At 37.0% G+C, this 18,195-nt stretch overlaps 1 protein-coding gene across 2 annotated transcripts in view; it reads left to right on the top strand.

Annotated features, from left to right (window-relative positions):
• Nucleotides 1–18,195, top strand: part of LOC126756561 (lysosome membrane protein 2) — a 33,197-nt gene that overhangs the window by 6,143 nt on the left and 8,859 nt on the right. For both annotated transcript variants that reach the window (XM_050469719.1, XM_050469720.1), the window contains exons 5-6: nt 4,766–5,035; nt 9,864–10,455. In XM_050469719.1, the coding sequence (XP_050325676.1) occupies nt 4,766–5,035; nt 9,864–10,455 (862 nt within the window). The remainder of the gene's footprint in view (nt 1–4,765; nt 5,036–9,863; nt 10,456–18,195) is intronic.

The raw sequence follows: 18,195 nt of genomic DNA, 5'->3' as shown, positions 1-18,195 counted from the left end.
ATAAATATAAATTGTCAAAAAAGTCTTGCGGTATTTTCGCTAGTTGGCGCTGAAAGCGCGTAGTTCTAGTTTTATTCGTCGCGAGTTATAGCGTCGAAAACATAGAGCAAAATAAAGAGAAAATACGGCATATTTTACAGTACTACTACGATAAAGGCAAAAATGCATCTCAAGCCGCCAATAAAATTTGTGCAGTTTATGGACCCGATACAGTTTTCATTTCCACCGCACAACGATGGTTTCAACGTTTTCGTTCTGGTGTAGAGGTGGTCGAAGATGCGCCACGCTCCGGAAGGCCTGTCGTCGAAAAAAATCGCTGAATTGGTCGAAAGAGACCGGCATAGTAGCAGCCGTAGCATCGGTCAAGAGCTGGGCATGAGTCATCAAAAATTCATTTCAATTTCAATAAAAATACCGCAAGACTTTTTTGACAACCCATTATTTATAAAGAAGTATTAGAGAAAATGAGTACCCCACATTTTTACGAGTTTAGTAAACACACAGTCACAATGTGACGCTAAATGCGCACAATACAAACAAATTAGATAAAATTTCAGATATGGTAAAATGTCCTAGATGACCAGAACAGATAGCTCTCTGAGAAAGAGTGTAGATAGAAGTGTCAAAACGTACGATGGGCTTAAGAATACCCCAAAATACTTTCCTTTTTTACTTAATGTGTGATATATACTTGTATAATTGAAATTAAGGCATAATCCTTCTCTTATAATGGTATGTCTGTATGTCAAAAATGAGTTGAATCGGACCAATACTTCCCGTAGCCCCTATATACTTAATGTAAATATTTTCGAACTTCCGGGTGACTTTGTACCGCATAAATCGGCCAATATTTGAGTTATCTCAATATACTTTATATTGATATATTATTGATTTATGCAGATGATGTTTTTCTGATAATAGTGTACCACGGTTCAATACTTCGCCTAGTCCATACACCTAATCGCGGGCGTTTCTTTAGACATATGATTTTCAATGACCCAATACTTTTTTCGGAGATGGGCTTTCCGCTGTTACTTAAGTTATTTGGTTCGCCATTTCACAATGAACACACTTACTCCGGAACAACGTTTTCAAATCGCGCAAATTTAACTAAAAAAATGGCACACTTCACGCGATACATCGCTAGCTGCGTTCAATATTCGGTCGACATAATCGGACAGCAGAGTCGATAATTCGGGCAACCATAGATCGCTTTCGCACCACGTTTTCTCCATTGAATAATACCTATAATCAGCAACGCCGTACAGTGCGCACCGAAGACGCTGTTGCTGGTGCGGAACAGAGTATCGAATAAGATCCGAATGATTCCAACCGCCATTGCGCGCAACAACATCCCGTTTATGGAAGATTTAGTGGAGGGATCTTGGTTTGCGGACTTATAAAATTCAACTCATGCAATAATTGGGCATGGCCACCAATAGCGATTTTTACAAAAAAAAATTATCTATCTCTGAAGTTTACTTTAGGTTGAATGCATACATTAGAAAAAAAAATGTCGAGTTTGGTGTGATGATAATCCACAAGCCATTGTTACATCCTTATTGTTTGCTGAGCTCTATGGGCACAGGAAACCATCTCTAAATTTCTTTAAAAATGAAGTTTCCATAATGATATAATCATTTATTTTTTCTTGAAAACCACTAGTCTAATTAAACACCCTTTATGTAAACGTATATTAACAGTTATTATTTCAATTATGATAATTTATTAATATTGGTTGAATTTATACTATTTCACACATATGTATGTACATGATTTGAGTTAATTAGGTTTATTTAAAAAAATGTATAGGATACTCGTATAAAGCAAAATGTAGTAATACGATTAAGTGAGTCAATGACCATTAATACATGTAAGAATAATAAAAATGAATTTTTACGCAATATTTTTTAATATAAAGTTTTTGAAAAACTTGAACTTTCTTGGCTTTTATCCTTGCAAAATGGCAAAAGTATAAAATGCTCGGTTACACCCGGACCTACTCATTCCCTTCTAATTTGGATTTATTTTTTATCCCAAGAAATCGACTTCATTTTTTGCAAATACCTATTTATTTAGTTGGTTTTTCTTATTCGCATTTTCTAGGCATTTCATTTTATTCTCATATATTGACAGTGTCATTTACTTCACTGTGAAATGCTAATGGAGGATTTTAATACCGAAAGCTATTACCTTTAAAAAAAATCGAATTTTTCGTTCTTTACGGATAATAAATTATGTGGCGATTTCTATCTTCTTATTATTCCTTTAGCAAAAAGTTCTTCCATTTGGCGTCTTTTAATGGTTATTGTCCAGATATCATATTTGATAACAGTGGTTTAGGTGTCGTCGAGATTGGCAAAAATATTTGGTCTTAATAAGATTATTAACTTGACTTTTTTCAGCGAAATGTTCTAAATTCGTATATCGTAATATTCTTGGGGAAGTGAATTAATTTGATTTGTTGTATAATAAATAAATACAATAATAAATAAATTTCATTCGGTATCGGTTGATTCCATGTTAGTAAAAAGGCTTCATTGTACTTTATTTGGACTATGAACTGGTCTTGTGGAGAGTGTTTGTTTCGGTGAACAATTGGATGGTTTTGGATGATGACAAGTCTGTATAATTTTGGTAATTAACTTGTGCTGAATGTAATGAAGTGTCCAACACCGTCATAATATCCCAATTATTATATGTCCCCGTAATTATTACGGGGAACGGTAGTTCATTGAGCTCCGTAAGCAGGTGGATGCATATTGGCAGCTGATTTGTTTAGGAAAGTTAGAATATGTAAGCTTGGGATAAAAAGATCTGTTGTTACTAAATTTGTTACTACAACGAGGATGGGGGTGTTACTTGGTGTAGTCGTGGCGATGACTGATTGTTTTAATTATGTGTATATGACTTAAAAAAAAACAGAACAAATGGTTTTTTCGGCAAAATCAATTTATTTTATTCAAAATAGTCTCCTTCTGCTTCAATACAGCTTTTTGCACGGTCCAAAAGCATGCCGAACGAGTGTTTTAGCTCGTTTTAGCATTTTTCCAAAAATGAAGAGTCTCACGGTACCATATCAGGTGAATGCGGGGTGTGGTTAATGGTTAAAATGTGGTTTTTGGTCAAATAAACCTCTTTAATGATGTCCTTCGAATGTTGGATTCAGAGCAATTTTTGGTCAGTCAATTTGTGCGGAACAAACCGTGCACACACTTTTCGTGAGCCCAAATGTTCGGTCAAAATGTGATAAATCGATGTTTTGGAGATCTTCAATTCCATTTCCATGAATTTCAATTATGATTTCGGCTGATTTTTGATGAATTCACGCACAGTTTCAATGGAATTTCCGGTGATCACGGATTTTGATTGGCCCACATGTTGATCGTCATTTATGTCCTCACGACCACTTTGAAAACGTTGAAACCACTCGTGCACTCTGCTACGGGATAGGCAATCATCGCCATAAACTTGTTTCATCAGTTTGAAATGTTTCGGTAAAAGTTTTATCAATTTTAAAACAAAATTTAATGTTGGCTTTCTGTTCGAAGCTCATTTTCACACCGATAACACAAACATACTGACACCTAAAATGCAATAACTTCACTTCCATTCAATGAAATGTCATTATACGAGTATTCTTACTAGACAATCGATAAAGATAAAGATGGCGCCACCCGGGGCGCTAGATTAAAAAGTCCGATTACTTTGGAAAACATCTTGTAATGTGATTGTTCTGAAGAACATATTGTGCAACTCTTGGTGTAGAGCATGAGGGAAGGTTGCCGATTCGGGAATGCTGATAATAAAGGGTAAATCGCCGTTCTATCCTCTAATAATTGTGCTGAGAATTGTATCCCTTTATGAGTTATTCATTCTCATTAGATCATGACAAACGTCGCCGAATATTTTGTGTCTCACCGTGAGTAAAAAAGGAAAGTATTTTGGGGTATTCTTGAGCCCATCATACGTTTTGACAATTCTATCTACACTCTTTCTCAGAGAGCTATCTGTTCTGGTCATCTAGAATATTCCCAAAGGCATTTTACCATATCTGAAATTTAATTTGTTTGTATTGTGCGCATTTAGCGTTAGTGTGTTTACTAAACTCGTTAAAATTTGGTTTTCTCATTTTCTCTAATACTTCTTTATAAATAATGGGTTGTCAAAAAAATCTTGCGGTATTTTTATTGAAATTGAAATGAGTTTTTGATGACTCATGCCTAGCTCTTGACCGATGCTACGGCTGCTACTATGCCGGTCTCTTTCGACCAATTCAGCGATTTTATCGCAATTTTCGACGACAGGCCTTCCGGAGCGTGGCGCATCTTCGACCACCTCTACATCAGAACGAAAACGTTGAAACCATCGTTGTGCGGTGGAAATGGAAACTGTATGGGGTCCATAAACTGCACAAATTTTATTGGCGGCTTGAGATGCATTTTTGCCTTTATCGTAGTAGTACTGTAAAATATGCCGTATTTTCTCTTTGTTTTGCTCCATGTTTGCGACGCTATAACTCACGAACGACTTAAAAGAAACGACAATCAATCAAACACGTGTTAGCGCGTGAAATGAGCTTTCCAAAAAGGTATAGCATGACCCGATGCGACGAATAAAACTAGAACTACGCGCTTTCAGCGCCAACTAGCGAAAATATCGCAAGACTTTTTTGACAACCTAATATGTATTTTTTAACTTTAACACTGGTATTATTATATGCACCTTGTTATTATATTTTTTATTTCTTATTTGTGATATCTAGGATCATAGAACTTACCAGTTTCTACCCGAGAAATCTAACTGTGAAGAACGCGATATATTTGTGCTTCCTAACGTGCCCCTAATAAGCGCTTCTACTAAAATTGAAAAAATTAACATTTTCAAGAAAATTATGGCCATAAATTTAATTAATGCATATGACGAAGGTGCATTTAAGACTCTTACGGCACATGAATTTTTGTGGGGATACCGTGATCGAATTGTATCTTTGGATATTGGAACCGGGTCAACTCACTTCGGCTTATTAATGAATGTAAGTACATCTAACTACAGTAAATTCAATATTTATGCAACATATAAATTCTGACAACTTATATGTATATAGTCTGTCTAGCAAACTCATACTGACTTTATCAATATTAAAATAAAGTACTTTAAACACATTGTTTTGTAAATCCACTAACCCTCGGATAGTTGCACTTTAAAAAGTCGTGACTTAAAAAAAATCATTTAAATTTAACCATGTTTTCTGGAATAGCGCACTGAGGTTTCTTAGGATTAGAATTTCCTTTATCTTCCTTCTAAAAAAATAATCGACGAACATGTTAATTGTAGCATAATATATAATTGCATGATTTGTTGCTATAGCTTTCAGAGTTGATCACCTTACAAGACAACATATGCTTTCTTACGTTTTACTTGAGTACGAAATCATGTGCACATGTCCTTTAGAAATTTTAAAAATTTTCCACAGAGACACACACGTTTTAAAAAAATTGACAAATTTTAATTTTTTGCACTGAAAAACAAGAAAAATCATACAAAATTTACTATAAATTTTAGACCCTAGTGAAGTGACCCAACGCAACAACAACTTTTCCCATAAAAGTTAGTCATCTGATACGTCTCTTAAAAAACACTTGCCACGGAGTATGTAGCACCCAGAAGGGGAAGTCGGAGACCATAGGTAGATAGGTAGTGTGGCTGTCTAACGACACCTTTCGGAGGCTCACTAAGAGATTAAAGTCTCCTTACTCCATTGCTTCCACTCTGAGCCACCCGTGCTGTTGCGGAGTTCATCCGTACGAAAAGTTTCATCTGTGTAACCTCCGAAACGTCGTTAAGAAACCTTCGACCAACAGATGGGATTTAACCTATACAAATCGATTCAAATAGAAGATGTTTTATTTTTTATCTTTATCTACCTCTTGAAAATTTCTACAGTAGTCATTATATGGTGTTTCTAGTCTGCTGGAATATCTGATATTTAGACAGTGACCTATTAGCACTTTCCATGTTCCATTCATGCCACTTTGGCTGTTTGTTGAGCTAGTCCGGGATTGACTCAACCGAGGCTCAGCTATACTTATAATGGTTTGCCGATTAAATGTCTACAAGTAGCCAGAGGTACATATATAAATTCGCTCTTTTCCGGAGTCTACTTGTTGGTTACTGCCTGTTCTTGCTAGTTCATCTGCTTCACAGTTACCAGAGCAGTTCACTATGACTTGGAACCCATTGCAGGTTTATCGTGAAATAGGACACATGTTTATCCCTGAGCCCTTGTCCACCTCGCTCGCTTTCCCACTTTTTTCTGAAAGAGAAAGCGATATTATGAATCAAATTTAAATTAAATTTTAAAAGAATTCGAAAATTCGTGATATTAGGTAGAAGCGGTATCATAGAATGCATCTTGTTACTTTTGACTAATAAGGATAATTCTCTCAGACCTGCGCTGTCCGTTGTTTACGGAACAAGTCTGTTGGCAATGACGATTAGTGCCTGACTTGGCGTTGTTCTAAGCGCTCCAGTAATGCATATACAAGCTGAATGGAAAGTATACAAAGCTTCCATTCATCTTACCGCATATTTCTTTTCCGTTAATGGCCACCTTAACAATATATCGTAAGTCATAATCAACGTTACAACTCCTGTACGAAGCCAATGAGTCACCCGAAGCTTTAATCCCTATTTAAGACTCGCCATCCTTTTACAGGTGCTAAGTGATTTAGCTGCTTTTCTTAGACTAGCGTCTAAATTCGGCTTCCATGACATCTTCTTTGTCCCAAATAGCCTTATCTCCCGTTGTTAGGTTGATACCATTTAATAATGACGACATAACTTCCGGAGTTCTGCGTTTCCTAGAGAATATTAATAGCTCTGTTTTGCTAGCTTATAAGTTTAGTCCGCACGATATATGTCATTTAATATCGTTTGCATAATGATAGCGAGAGTATTCGTGAATTTCCTCTTATCGAAATCGACACATCATCAGCGTAAGACACAAGATGAACCCTCATACTTTTATGGATCTAACAACATTATATTCATTAAGATTCAGAGAAGTCTAGATAACACCCCTCTTTGAAGTGTTCGTTGTTACTGTCATCACCAAACAACTCATAAAAAACTGAATGGCCGACAGTCAATAAATGGCGGCTGGCTTCGCTTTCGTATCGATGAATGAAAAATTCTTTAAACTGCTCCCGCTTAATGCCAGGGGAGAAAAGTTAGTTGACAGAACTTTCTCATAACCCTCCATATAATTGGGCTGTTTCCAAAAAGAGGGCGCTGTGTTTTGTTGTTGCGCACGTGCTACATATTTTTCGATAACTCAATGAAATTTTGATTTATCATCTCAAGGATTATACTCCACTGCTCTTCCGAAAATTACTTCTAAAAAATAGTCATCCATCTTGACAAATAGGCGTCAAAGTTGGATCTTTCAACTAATTCCTGCCATGCCCTCTTGTGAAGGTCTTTCAAATATTCTTTTTTCCTTCGTCGACTGAAATTATGATGGAGAATTTCAATTCTTTTCTCGTATCGCCGCTCTGCTATCTGAGTGAATGGTTACTTCTCTAAAGGAGGACGCACTCCGGAGCAGAAAATCTGCTGCTACCTTGATGACTGCAACCTCTGCCTGGAAGTCACTGCAATAGTCAGGGTGTCTGAAACTGGAGTTGATAAAGAGCTCCCGACAGTAAACCCCTCCACCAACCTTCCCTCCCCCAGATTTGACCCATCCGTAAAGAACCTTACTGCCTCTCTCCTTCAACGGCTTCCATAGAACATAATGGACTTGACTATGGTGTTATAGAGCCCGAGTACCACTTTCGGTGAGAGGCCTCACATTTGCGGCAGCGGTGCCACCGGGATCTTATATCTTCTACCATTTCGGTTTTATTTCGATTGATGGCGAGACCACTTCCGACCTCTCATTTTGTTACAACGCTGAGATACCCTGCGTCAACTCGTACACGGTGCTAAGGAACTTTCCTTTGACCATAAGTGCTACATTGCTACATCGACTGCATAGGCAATCACCCGATAGCCACGCTCCTCGAGGTTTTCGAGCAGGTCGTTAACGGCCAAGATCCATAGAAGAGCAGAAAGAAATGCTCACATTTCGCCGCGCGCGCCCGTTGCCTCATTCCGTTTCGATCGATGAGGTGTTTGAGGTTTGATTCAACCCCAAGACCGTCAAGAGCAGTTACGACTGCCTCCAGCAAGACGTTGTTGAAAGCTCCCTCGATATCAAGGAAGGTCCCAACAGCGAAATCCTTAGATCGATAGTCTCTCGGAATGCGCCTGCTTATGTACCAATCCATCAGTCTCTCCACAGTTTTAGGCAAAAAGCAGGCCGTAACATGGGAGCCCTTACCAGCCTTCGGGATAAACGTAACTCTGACTCATCTCCAGGCCCCCGGGATGTAGCCTAGTATGATGCTGTTCGCATAGATAGGTGCCAACCAGCTGCATGACACCTTAACAGCCTGCTGCAGCTGCGCTGATATGATGCCGTCCGATCTCGGGGACTAAACGGTTTGAGCGTACTGATCGCCTATGTCAAGTGTCGCTCATCCAGAAAGTCAGCAAAGGTCGTGCAGTCAACAGGCAACACTCCGATAGATACCCCCACAGAGGACGTGTTGCTCGGAAAGGAGCTTCTGAAGTATTTCTTCACTGCTCAGGGCCCCTTCCCACTTGTTTGAGATAACCCGGGGAGTCTGGGTTTTTTGCGAGAATACGTCTAAACCTAGAGGACTCGTGACAGCCCTCCACTTTTTCGCAGAAGCTCTTCCCCGAGGTCCTCTTAGCGTTTCTTAACTTGGATTTGCATATTGCAAGTCCTGTTTTATACAACGCCCAGCCCTGTTAAATAAATGTCTGCAGGACGCCCTGATATGCGCGAGTTCCATAGTCCACCAGAGAGGTTTCCCTCTGCCCTTCGGTGTTTTCATTGGACAGGAGCTTCCAGTGTCGTATTGCACGCCGAGCTGAAGACTTCGACCCACCTGACCACCACATCGGTTGTGGCCAACGCGTCCACCCCCAGTGCGTGTGGGAGAGGTTGCCGAAACCTCCTATGGTATCCTTCCCTGTCTGTATTCCTAGGATTTTCTAGGCGGACCTTCTCCAACTAGACTAAACTCGATATACCTGTGACCAGAAAAAGAGTGATCATCGAGAACCCTCCAATTTGAGATCAGCGGGGCAATTACGTGAGAGGCTAGGGTGAGTTCAAGAACATCCTACCTGCCTACAGTCACAAAAGTAGGAGAGTATCCCCTATTACAGATGCAAATTTTTTCGCTAACAATAAAATCAAAAAGCGACTCACCTCTATTATTGGTATCGGAGCTACTCCAGATTGGGTGTCGCGTGTTGGCGTCGAAATCGATGACGACGCCGGTACCATTCCGAGATGCTTCAGCCAAGGTCTTTCTCAACAGTAAGGGAGGCATGTACGCGGAAATTAACCAGGATACTTGGTCAAAGACCGGAAGTCGTGAGCTACTTGAGCCATATATAAAAGAGTTGTTTCTGGCCACTCCCAAGTGAATGGCGATCAGAGAACTTTCCTCACTTGCGTGAACTTCTACACATGACTCCATCCTCCAAATTGCTGTATTGCTGCAATTATTATGTAGCTCGAATGCATCCTCAATCTATGTAGTTAGTTAACTATACTTTGTTTTGTATTTATTTATTTGTTTGTTTGATAAAATTAATTAACTTTTATGTACAACCTTCTTAAGTAATTTTTATTTAACCTATCAAACTAAATTATACACAAATATATCAAAATAATTTAATTAAAATTTGTTTTATTTTTTTCTTATACAAATATTTATTAGCGAAATGGAACTAGTGTGGACTCTCTTCAAATAAATACAGGCGAAGACGATATTCGAAAATTTAGTATAATAACACAGTTCAATGGTCAACCTCTTCTAGACTTCTGGTCAGATCAGAAATGCAATCGTGTTGATGGTTCAGATGCATCAATGTTTCCGCCTCATATTTTAAATACCAGAGAAGACTTGCAAGTTTTTTTGCAAGTACTTTGCAGAAAAATTCCTCTTTCTTTTGAAAAAGAAGTTACAATCCTTAATAATATTGACGCTTTTCGTTACCGAACGCCATTGAATGTTTTCTCTAGCCCAGAAAATAATCCAGAAAATGAATGCTACTGTCACAATACTCAAGTGTGCTTGCCCAGTGGAGTCATAAATGCCACTAAATGCTATAACGGAGCTCCTATATTTCCGTCCTTTCCACATTTTTTCTCCGGAGATCCAAAAATTTACAAAGATTTCGATGGAATCAAGCCTTCGAGGGAATTACATCAAACTTATGCTGATATCCACCCAAGATTTGCATTTCCCATAAGTGGTGCTTCGCGAATACAAATCAATATTGCGGTCCATAAAGGTTCAATTTTGAAAAGTAAGTACAGTAAAAATAAAATATGTAAAATAATCTACACAACTCAAATTTTTATATTAACCCTTTAAAAAGGAATATGAGCTCGGATACAGATTAAAATTATACATCTGAATTTTGCCAAAATCAAGGGAAGTAACAAAGGGTGTTTAGGGGAACTATTCTTCTTCTTCTCTCTTCTTCTTTACTGGCGTAGACACCGCTTACGCGATTATAGCCGAGTTCACAACAGCGCGCCAGTCGTTTGTTCTTTTCGCTACGTGGCGCCAAATAGATATTCCAAGCGAAGGCAGGTCCTTCTCCACTTGGTCCTTCTAACGGAGTGGAGGTCTTCCTCTTCCTCTGCTTCCCCCGGCGGGTACTGCGTCGAATATTTTCAGAGCTGGAGTGTTTTCGTCCATGGACATCATGAACTAGCCAGCGTTGCCGCTGTCTTTTAATTCGCTGAACTATGTCAATGTCGTCGTATATCTCGTACAGCTCATCGTTCCCTCGAATGCGGGAAATATTACAATAAGAAAATCTCATTCTTATCATTATACTCTTTCAACCAATTGCTACAGAGTATTATAGTTTCGTTCACCTAAAGCTTGTACGTATCACCTAAAACTAAACGAGATAGATATAAGATTATAAATACATATGTATATAAATGATCAGGGTGACGAAAGAATTTGAAATCCGGTTGACTGTCTGTCTGTCCGTGTCCGTCCATCCGTCCTTACAAGCTGTAACATGAGTAAAAATTGAGATATCTTGATGAAACTTTGTATGTGCGTTTCTTAGTACAAAAAAAATTCGAGTTCGTAGATGGGCGTAATCGGACCACTGCCACGAGCACAAATCGCCATTAACCGAAAACATATAAAGTACCATAACTAAGCACTAAATTAAGATATAAAATGTAATTTGGCACAGGGGATCGTAGTAGCAAGGGGCACCTGTGGATAACAAATTTTGAAAAAGTGGCCGTGGCTCCGCCCTCTAATAAGTTTAATGTGCATATCTCTTAAACCACTAAAGCTATAACAACCCAATTCGCCTGGCACGAATATTACAAGACAACCGATGGTGTGAAAATGGATGAAATCGAATGAAAACCCCGCTCACTCCCCATATAACGATACTGTTGAAAACTACTAAAAGCGCGATAAATTGATAACTAAATGCCCCAAAAACGTAAAAATTTGCCGCCGGTATGGTATGATAAGTCTTTGTAGAAACCGTGGTAAAAATTGGACGATGGGCGTGGCACCACAGACTGTTTGGTAAAATCTTATATCTCGGGACCCGACTGACCGAGTTCGATAACATTTGGAACGTGACATTCTTTTCCACTTGATTCTTTTACTTTCCAGTACAGAAATCAAGAAGCAATTAATATAACGGGATTAAACTTTGCACGAATAATGCCTTAAAAGTGTTCAAATCTAACAAAAGCTGTTCAAGCCCCTAGGTACCGAATGTTTGGATCCCAGTACCTATAGTTGACTTTTGTTCGAAAATATCGGTCAACGTGTGATATATGCAATAGAAATTCAGAAACAATCGTTTTTCTGCAGTAGTAATTCTGTGTATCCAAAATGGGTGGAATCGAGTCCTTCCCTGAGCCCCCATATATTTAACATAAAGATTTTCGAGCTTCCTGGTGACTTTATTCTGGATATATCGGCCAATATTTGAGTTATCTCAATGAAAATTTCAGAACGTATTTGACTCATAATAGCATATCACTGCGCCTAAAATGAATACAATTGGGCGAAAACTTCACCTAGTTCCCATATGACCATTACCAGGATTTTTGAACATCCGTCTGATTTTGTATAACTACTACATATAATAATTTTGGTTTTTCCAACAAATCGTATGGCGAATATATATGTATTTAACTGAATCTTTTTCATTGCTACTGTTTTTTACGTGGTGGGACCCAAACCCAGCGCACAACCCCGTATAATTCGAGCTGCAGAACTTACTCGAGCAGGTACAATCTTTGATAAGAGTGTACAGCTGCTGGCGTATGATATCATCGGCCTCAACACCCGCGCCGTTAGTTCTACTTTCTCCAGACTAGACAAGGAAGCAAAGCAAATGGGTCTGGCAGTGAACGAGGGCAAAACGAAATATCTCCTGTCATCAAACAAACAGTCGTCGCACTCACGACTTGGCACTCACGTCACTGTTCACAGTCATAACTTTGAAGTCGTAGATAATTTCGTCTATCTTGGAACCAGTGTAAACACCACCAATAATAAAAGCCTCGAAATCCAACACAAAATAACTCTTGCCAACAGGTGCTAATCGGACTAAGTAGGCAATTAAAAAGTAAAGTCCTCTCTCGACGAACAAAAACCAAACTCTAAAAGTCACTCATAATTCCCGTCCTGTTCTATAGTGCAGAGGCTTGGACTATGACAACATCTGATGAGTCGGCCTTAAGAGTTTTCGAAAAAAAGGTTCTGCAAAAGATTTATGGTCCTTTACGCGTTGGCCACGGCAAATATCGCATTCGATGGAACGATGACCTGTATGAGATATACGACGATATTGAAATAGTTCGGCGAATTAAGTCATGTTGTCCGAATGGACGAAAGAGAGGAAAAGGAAGACCTCCACTCCGTTGGAAGGACCAGGTGGAGAAGGACCTGGCTTGGCTTGGAATATCCAATTGGCGCCACGTAGCGAAGAGAAGAAACGACTGGCGCGCTGTTGTTAACTCGGCTATAATCGCGTAAGCGGTGTCTACGCCAGTAAAGAAGAAGAGGTCAGTTTATAAGTTATACTATATGGTGTATGTATATATAAAATTGCTTAGATTCCGATCCTCTGGTTGACGTTTTATATCGTAAGATATATCCCTGGCTTTGATTCCAACAGGGTGCAAGAGTATAAAATGTTCGGGTGCACCCGAACGTGGGCTTTTCTTACTTGTTTTGATATAGTATTTGTGTGATTATACTTTTTTATTACATCTTTTTTTGGAATTCACTTTGAAATCCGTTAGCTTCAGATGTCGACATGAAAACATGCAAGGACTTGTTTCGCTTAGCTTGTTGTTTTTGTTTTGGCGGGAATGAAGTGTTTGAAAAATTTAAATTATTTGAAAATTTTTGTGAAAATTCAAAGATAACGGTAAGATACATTTATTTAATTGAGATTTTTGGTTATGATGTTAAGTTTTACTGTTCTTCACTTAGCAATGTCGAAAAATAAGAATTGTACGCTGAGAAGCGTTCTCTGATAAAAAAAAATTGATTTCTGAGGGCAAAACTTATGTCGAAGTCCAAAATATTATTGGTTGCTCACCCACAATGGTGCGTAACGCTATTAGATACCAACCTAGTAATAGCGATATCAGTGAGAGATGCCAATTCAATTGTCAGATACTCAAAGCAGTTTCTAGCAGCAAGTATTAAAACTGTACGGTAGTGTATTCGCGATCACGACCTGAGTGCCCTCAGTCCAAGAGAAGTGCTGTTATTGTCTAAAAGCATGTTGAAAAAAGATTTCGATTCACCAAAGAACATTTATGTTGGTATTTGACAAAATGGCGGACCATTTTATAGTCGGACGAATCGAAGGCAAGGAGTCAATAGCCCGTTGTAAGCCGACAACGACCACGCAATTATGACAGGCAGTAAAGAACGCATGGGAGTCTATTTTCATCGAAAGATGACTTAATTTAACGACTCTGTGCTGCAATATTAACAAATAAAGGTCACGCAACTAAATACTAATTTCATAAAAACACAATATCCAATTAAAAAAAAAAAAAATGAAAAAAATATTTTTCTACTTTTTGTCGAAATTTCGGGTTTAATTTGTTACACTACTAAGTTTTTGACCGGCGAAATCCCTCATAAATTTTTTTGATATACACACTTATAATTCCTTGAAATAAGTTAAACAATGAGTTTTTTTGTGATTTGTGTTTTTACTGTTAGAGCCTTTATGGTTTAAAATAATTTTTATGTATAAAAGAGATTTCGCATACTTCTTCCCCTTTTACTTTTGCACTCTACTAAGAATTTGATCGCAGTTGTATATAGTTTTATAGCAAACCAGTTGTGCTACGATTCACCCTCGTTTCATAGCCAGGTCCTCTGACGCATGCACAATTGCGCTGTGCTCCGTTCTTCGATTGAAAATTTCTTCTCGTCTAGACAAGAAGCAATTCAGCCTGCCGTTTTCAAATAAAATCATTTAATTTATTTTCAAACTGAATTTTTAAAAACCAATTTGTTTTTTCATTTTGAGAATATTGGAACAACAGATTTAAAAAACGGACCACAGGCAATTGTGTATATTATCGAATACCATTAACCCCTATTGCGGAAGGTAAAACTGTGAAAATCAGGAAATGCTCAAGAGAAGTTCCTTGATAATTTATCTAATGTATATTCAGCGATAAACTATATTATTTTTTGTAAGAAGTGAAAAAAAGAAGATAAGGAACATAAACGGCTTAACGGTCAATGATAATAGCATTCCCTTTTGGCAAAAATTGGTAAAATCGGGACAATACTTCCCTTAGTCCTCATATACCTAATATAAATATTTTCGAACTTCCGGTTGCCTTAATACCGCATATATCGGTCACTATATATTTATGATACCTTAATGAAATTGAAAAAAAAACTATTTCTAATAACAATGCAACTTGTGTCTAAAATTGGTAAAATCGTGAAAATTGTTCCTTCCATAACTAATATAAGGATTTTCGAACATCCGCTTGACTTTATATCGTTTATATATTGGTCAATCTCTCTATTATTGAAACTCAAACAACTTCGATTTCAGGTAATGCTAATTAATACCAAAACTCAATACATTCCCATATATGTACCTTAAATAGGAGTTTAAAATTTCCGGCTATCTTTATACCGCATATATGGGTCAATATGTAAGATATCTTAGCAAAATTAGGTGAACCTATTATAATAAGGCGTTTCAAACTCAGCAATTCTATTGAGGTTAAAATTGCTAAAATACTGAAAGCAACCACCGAAATGAAATACTGAGTAATGGAAATTCTTTGAGTATTTATTATCAAATTGTTAGAGATATTAATACAAAATTAATTGATCTGTAAAACCAATTACATGAAATATGCAATTAGTAAAGCCTCACATTTCTGATAATGAGAATTTAAACTGAGAATATCATCGGCTGAACAGAATCGGAATAGGTATTCTACTTGCCGTATTGATATGTCCTCATTCCCGATACAGACCTCTTTCAATTTGAATGTATTAGACTCGATTTTATTTAGTATTTTATCTTTTAAAAAAAAATTTGGTTACTTGTCGACTATTCTAATTATTCTATATTGCGACGACAGTATTCTAACCTAACAAAAGAAGATAAATATGGTAAACAAAATATCGTACGCAATCCAAATTAATTTTATGGTTTTGTATACGTGACATTACTGTACTAATTCTCTTCATTTCTCCATAAATTTTTTGTCCTTAGCCTGGATTTGGTGAAGGGAAATCTACTCTAACAAATTTTGTTGAGTTTGTGAAATATGTATGTATGTATTGAGTTTTAGGAAAAAGCTTGACACAAACTGTTCTGATTCGGATAATATATCTCCTCTAATCGAGTACTAAAAAATTTTATTAAGGTAAGTTTACACAAAATTTCGAAAGAAAAAAATTGTTTGTACAAGATAAAAAAACTTAAAAATTGGGATATGCGAATTTTTCACATGCATTTTGAGGTTATGTGAAAAACGTCTTTATAACTACAAACGTTATAGACCTTTTCATTACTTACATTATCGGCACATAACTTTTTTCTATAGTTTTGCTAGAAATTAGAATAAACCATTCTCTACCCTTAAATATTTAGCTACGACCTTTCCTTTTCACCACCTCACATCGCCAGTAAATTATTTTGCCTTACAGTTTTGTTAATCTATCTTTCGTTTCCGATGAGTTTCATCCTATTATGGATTTCTATGTTTTTCAACATTTTGAAAGGCTTCTGCACTATATCAACCAAATTTACTCGAGACAAATATCGGCATCTCCTCCGATGCTGTGAAAATTGGTGAGATCGGATAACCCCATCGACACTCTCTATAACGGGAATGTTGAAAACTAATGATTTTCGATTCTATGGTTGATGTTTTCTCCTTATACCTCATATACATATATTTAATTAAGCCTCATTGGATGAGTTTATATCACATTTGGGCTAATTAGCTTGATTCTAATATAAATATTTCAGACAAGCATAAACAAAATTCAAACAAAAACGTTTTAGTTTTTCAAAGTGTATGTAGCATTTATTGAGAAAAATGTTGTTGTATAAAAAATAAATTGTTTTGTTGTGGGTGACAATCATTCACTACTTACTCCATTCTCCCGCGTTGTCTATTATAACCTAACATTTTTGATAGCGATGCGCGATTTGCAACTAAATTTTCCACACATTTGACAGGACCTTCAAGTATGTTGGAATAGCGTAATGAAATCTTTTGTTGACATGAAATGTTTTCTTGATATTTTGGTTTTCATTAAATTGCAAAAATTCCCTATTTAACTGACTTCTAGTGACTGTGATGGCCAACTTAAGGGGATTATGAGTTCAAAGAATCGATTTTTTCATAAATTGATTTCTTAACATGTCTAGAATACGGAGGTCAAGTAGTTTTTTGAAATTCAAAGTCGTTTTAATAAACCAGCAGTTAGAAGAAGGAGCTCTTCGACGTGGAGTTGCGGTCTTGAAACTTAAAACTCGTTTTTCCCAAAAGTGTATTTTTCAAAATTTCTTCCACCGTATCCCAAAAACTGCTTCACCGAATGACTTGGAACTTCTAGGGTAAAAAATAAAAATTCGAAACAGTTTTTCAAATGTCTACCAAAAGAATAATTTTTGATATATTCATTTCTTAATAGTTCATTCCATGTATTTAGACTTACATATTAAAATGCCGCTGATTTTTCAACTACTTAAGACATTTGTACATTTAAAAGGTAAAAATATTGGGTTGGTAATTCCACTGTCGGATGTCTATTTGGAAATGTTTCTTCAAATATTAGGTACATTTTGCATATATTTCATGTACCACTTCAAACATCTGCAAATTTCACTCCTTTTCCTTGATAAATTTCTTGAAGTTAATAAAAATCATAAGTACGTCACACTTAGAAGTTGAAATCGCAATTCAACCTGCCATTTCAATCCATGGAAGACACTGCTATCGCAATTTACAAGATGGAACGTCTACGGCAATTGCAATTCATAGAAATGAACAGCTGTATACAAAATGAGATCGCAGTTGCGATACTTTTTTTTAATCACAGTGAAAAAATTACCGGCATTGAAGTATCACTCATCACAAGTTTTATGTGGACAAAATTTGTATACTTTGTGCAACATGTTGCGAATATACATATGTATAAACAATGAAATCGAAAAACAACCAGACTTAACAATAAATGATAGGGACAACGCTAGGGGCATGATACATATATTGGACAATGAATTTGAAGAGCCTCTAACATCACAGTCTCAAAATGACTCTAAACTAGCGTAATTAAATTCAGCGAGCATATAATTGGATAATTACACTTGTGGCCACGCAAACCTTACCAGTCAATTTTATTATGAATATATGTATGTTAACTGTAATTATAACGGTTGTGTTGAAATTTGAATAAATTTTTGTTGTCATCTGTGCAAGAACCGTTATTTGACATTGAAGTGTGAAATGCAATTAACGCTTAATAA

Source organism: Bactrocera neohumeralis, chromosome 4 (assembly GCF_024586455.1).
Source record: "Bactrocera neohumeralis isolate Rockhampton chromosome 4, APGP_CSIRO_Bneo_wtdbg2-racon-allhic-juicebox.fasta_v2, whole genome shotgun sequence".
Taxonomy (NCBI): Eukaryota; Metazoa; Arthropoda; class Insecta; order Diptera; family Tephritidae; genus Bactrocera; species Bactrocera neohumeralis.
Note: the sequence above shows the minus strand (reverse complement) of the source record. Positions and strands in the feature narration are given on the sequence as shown.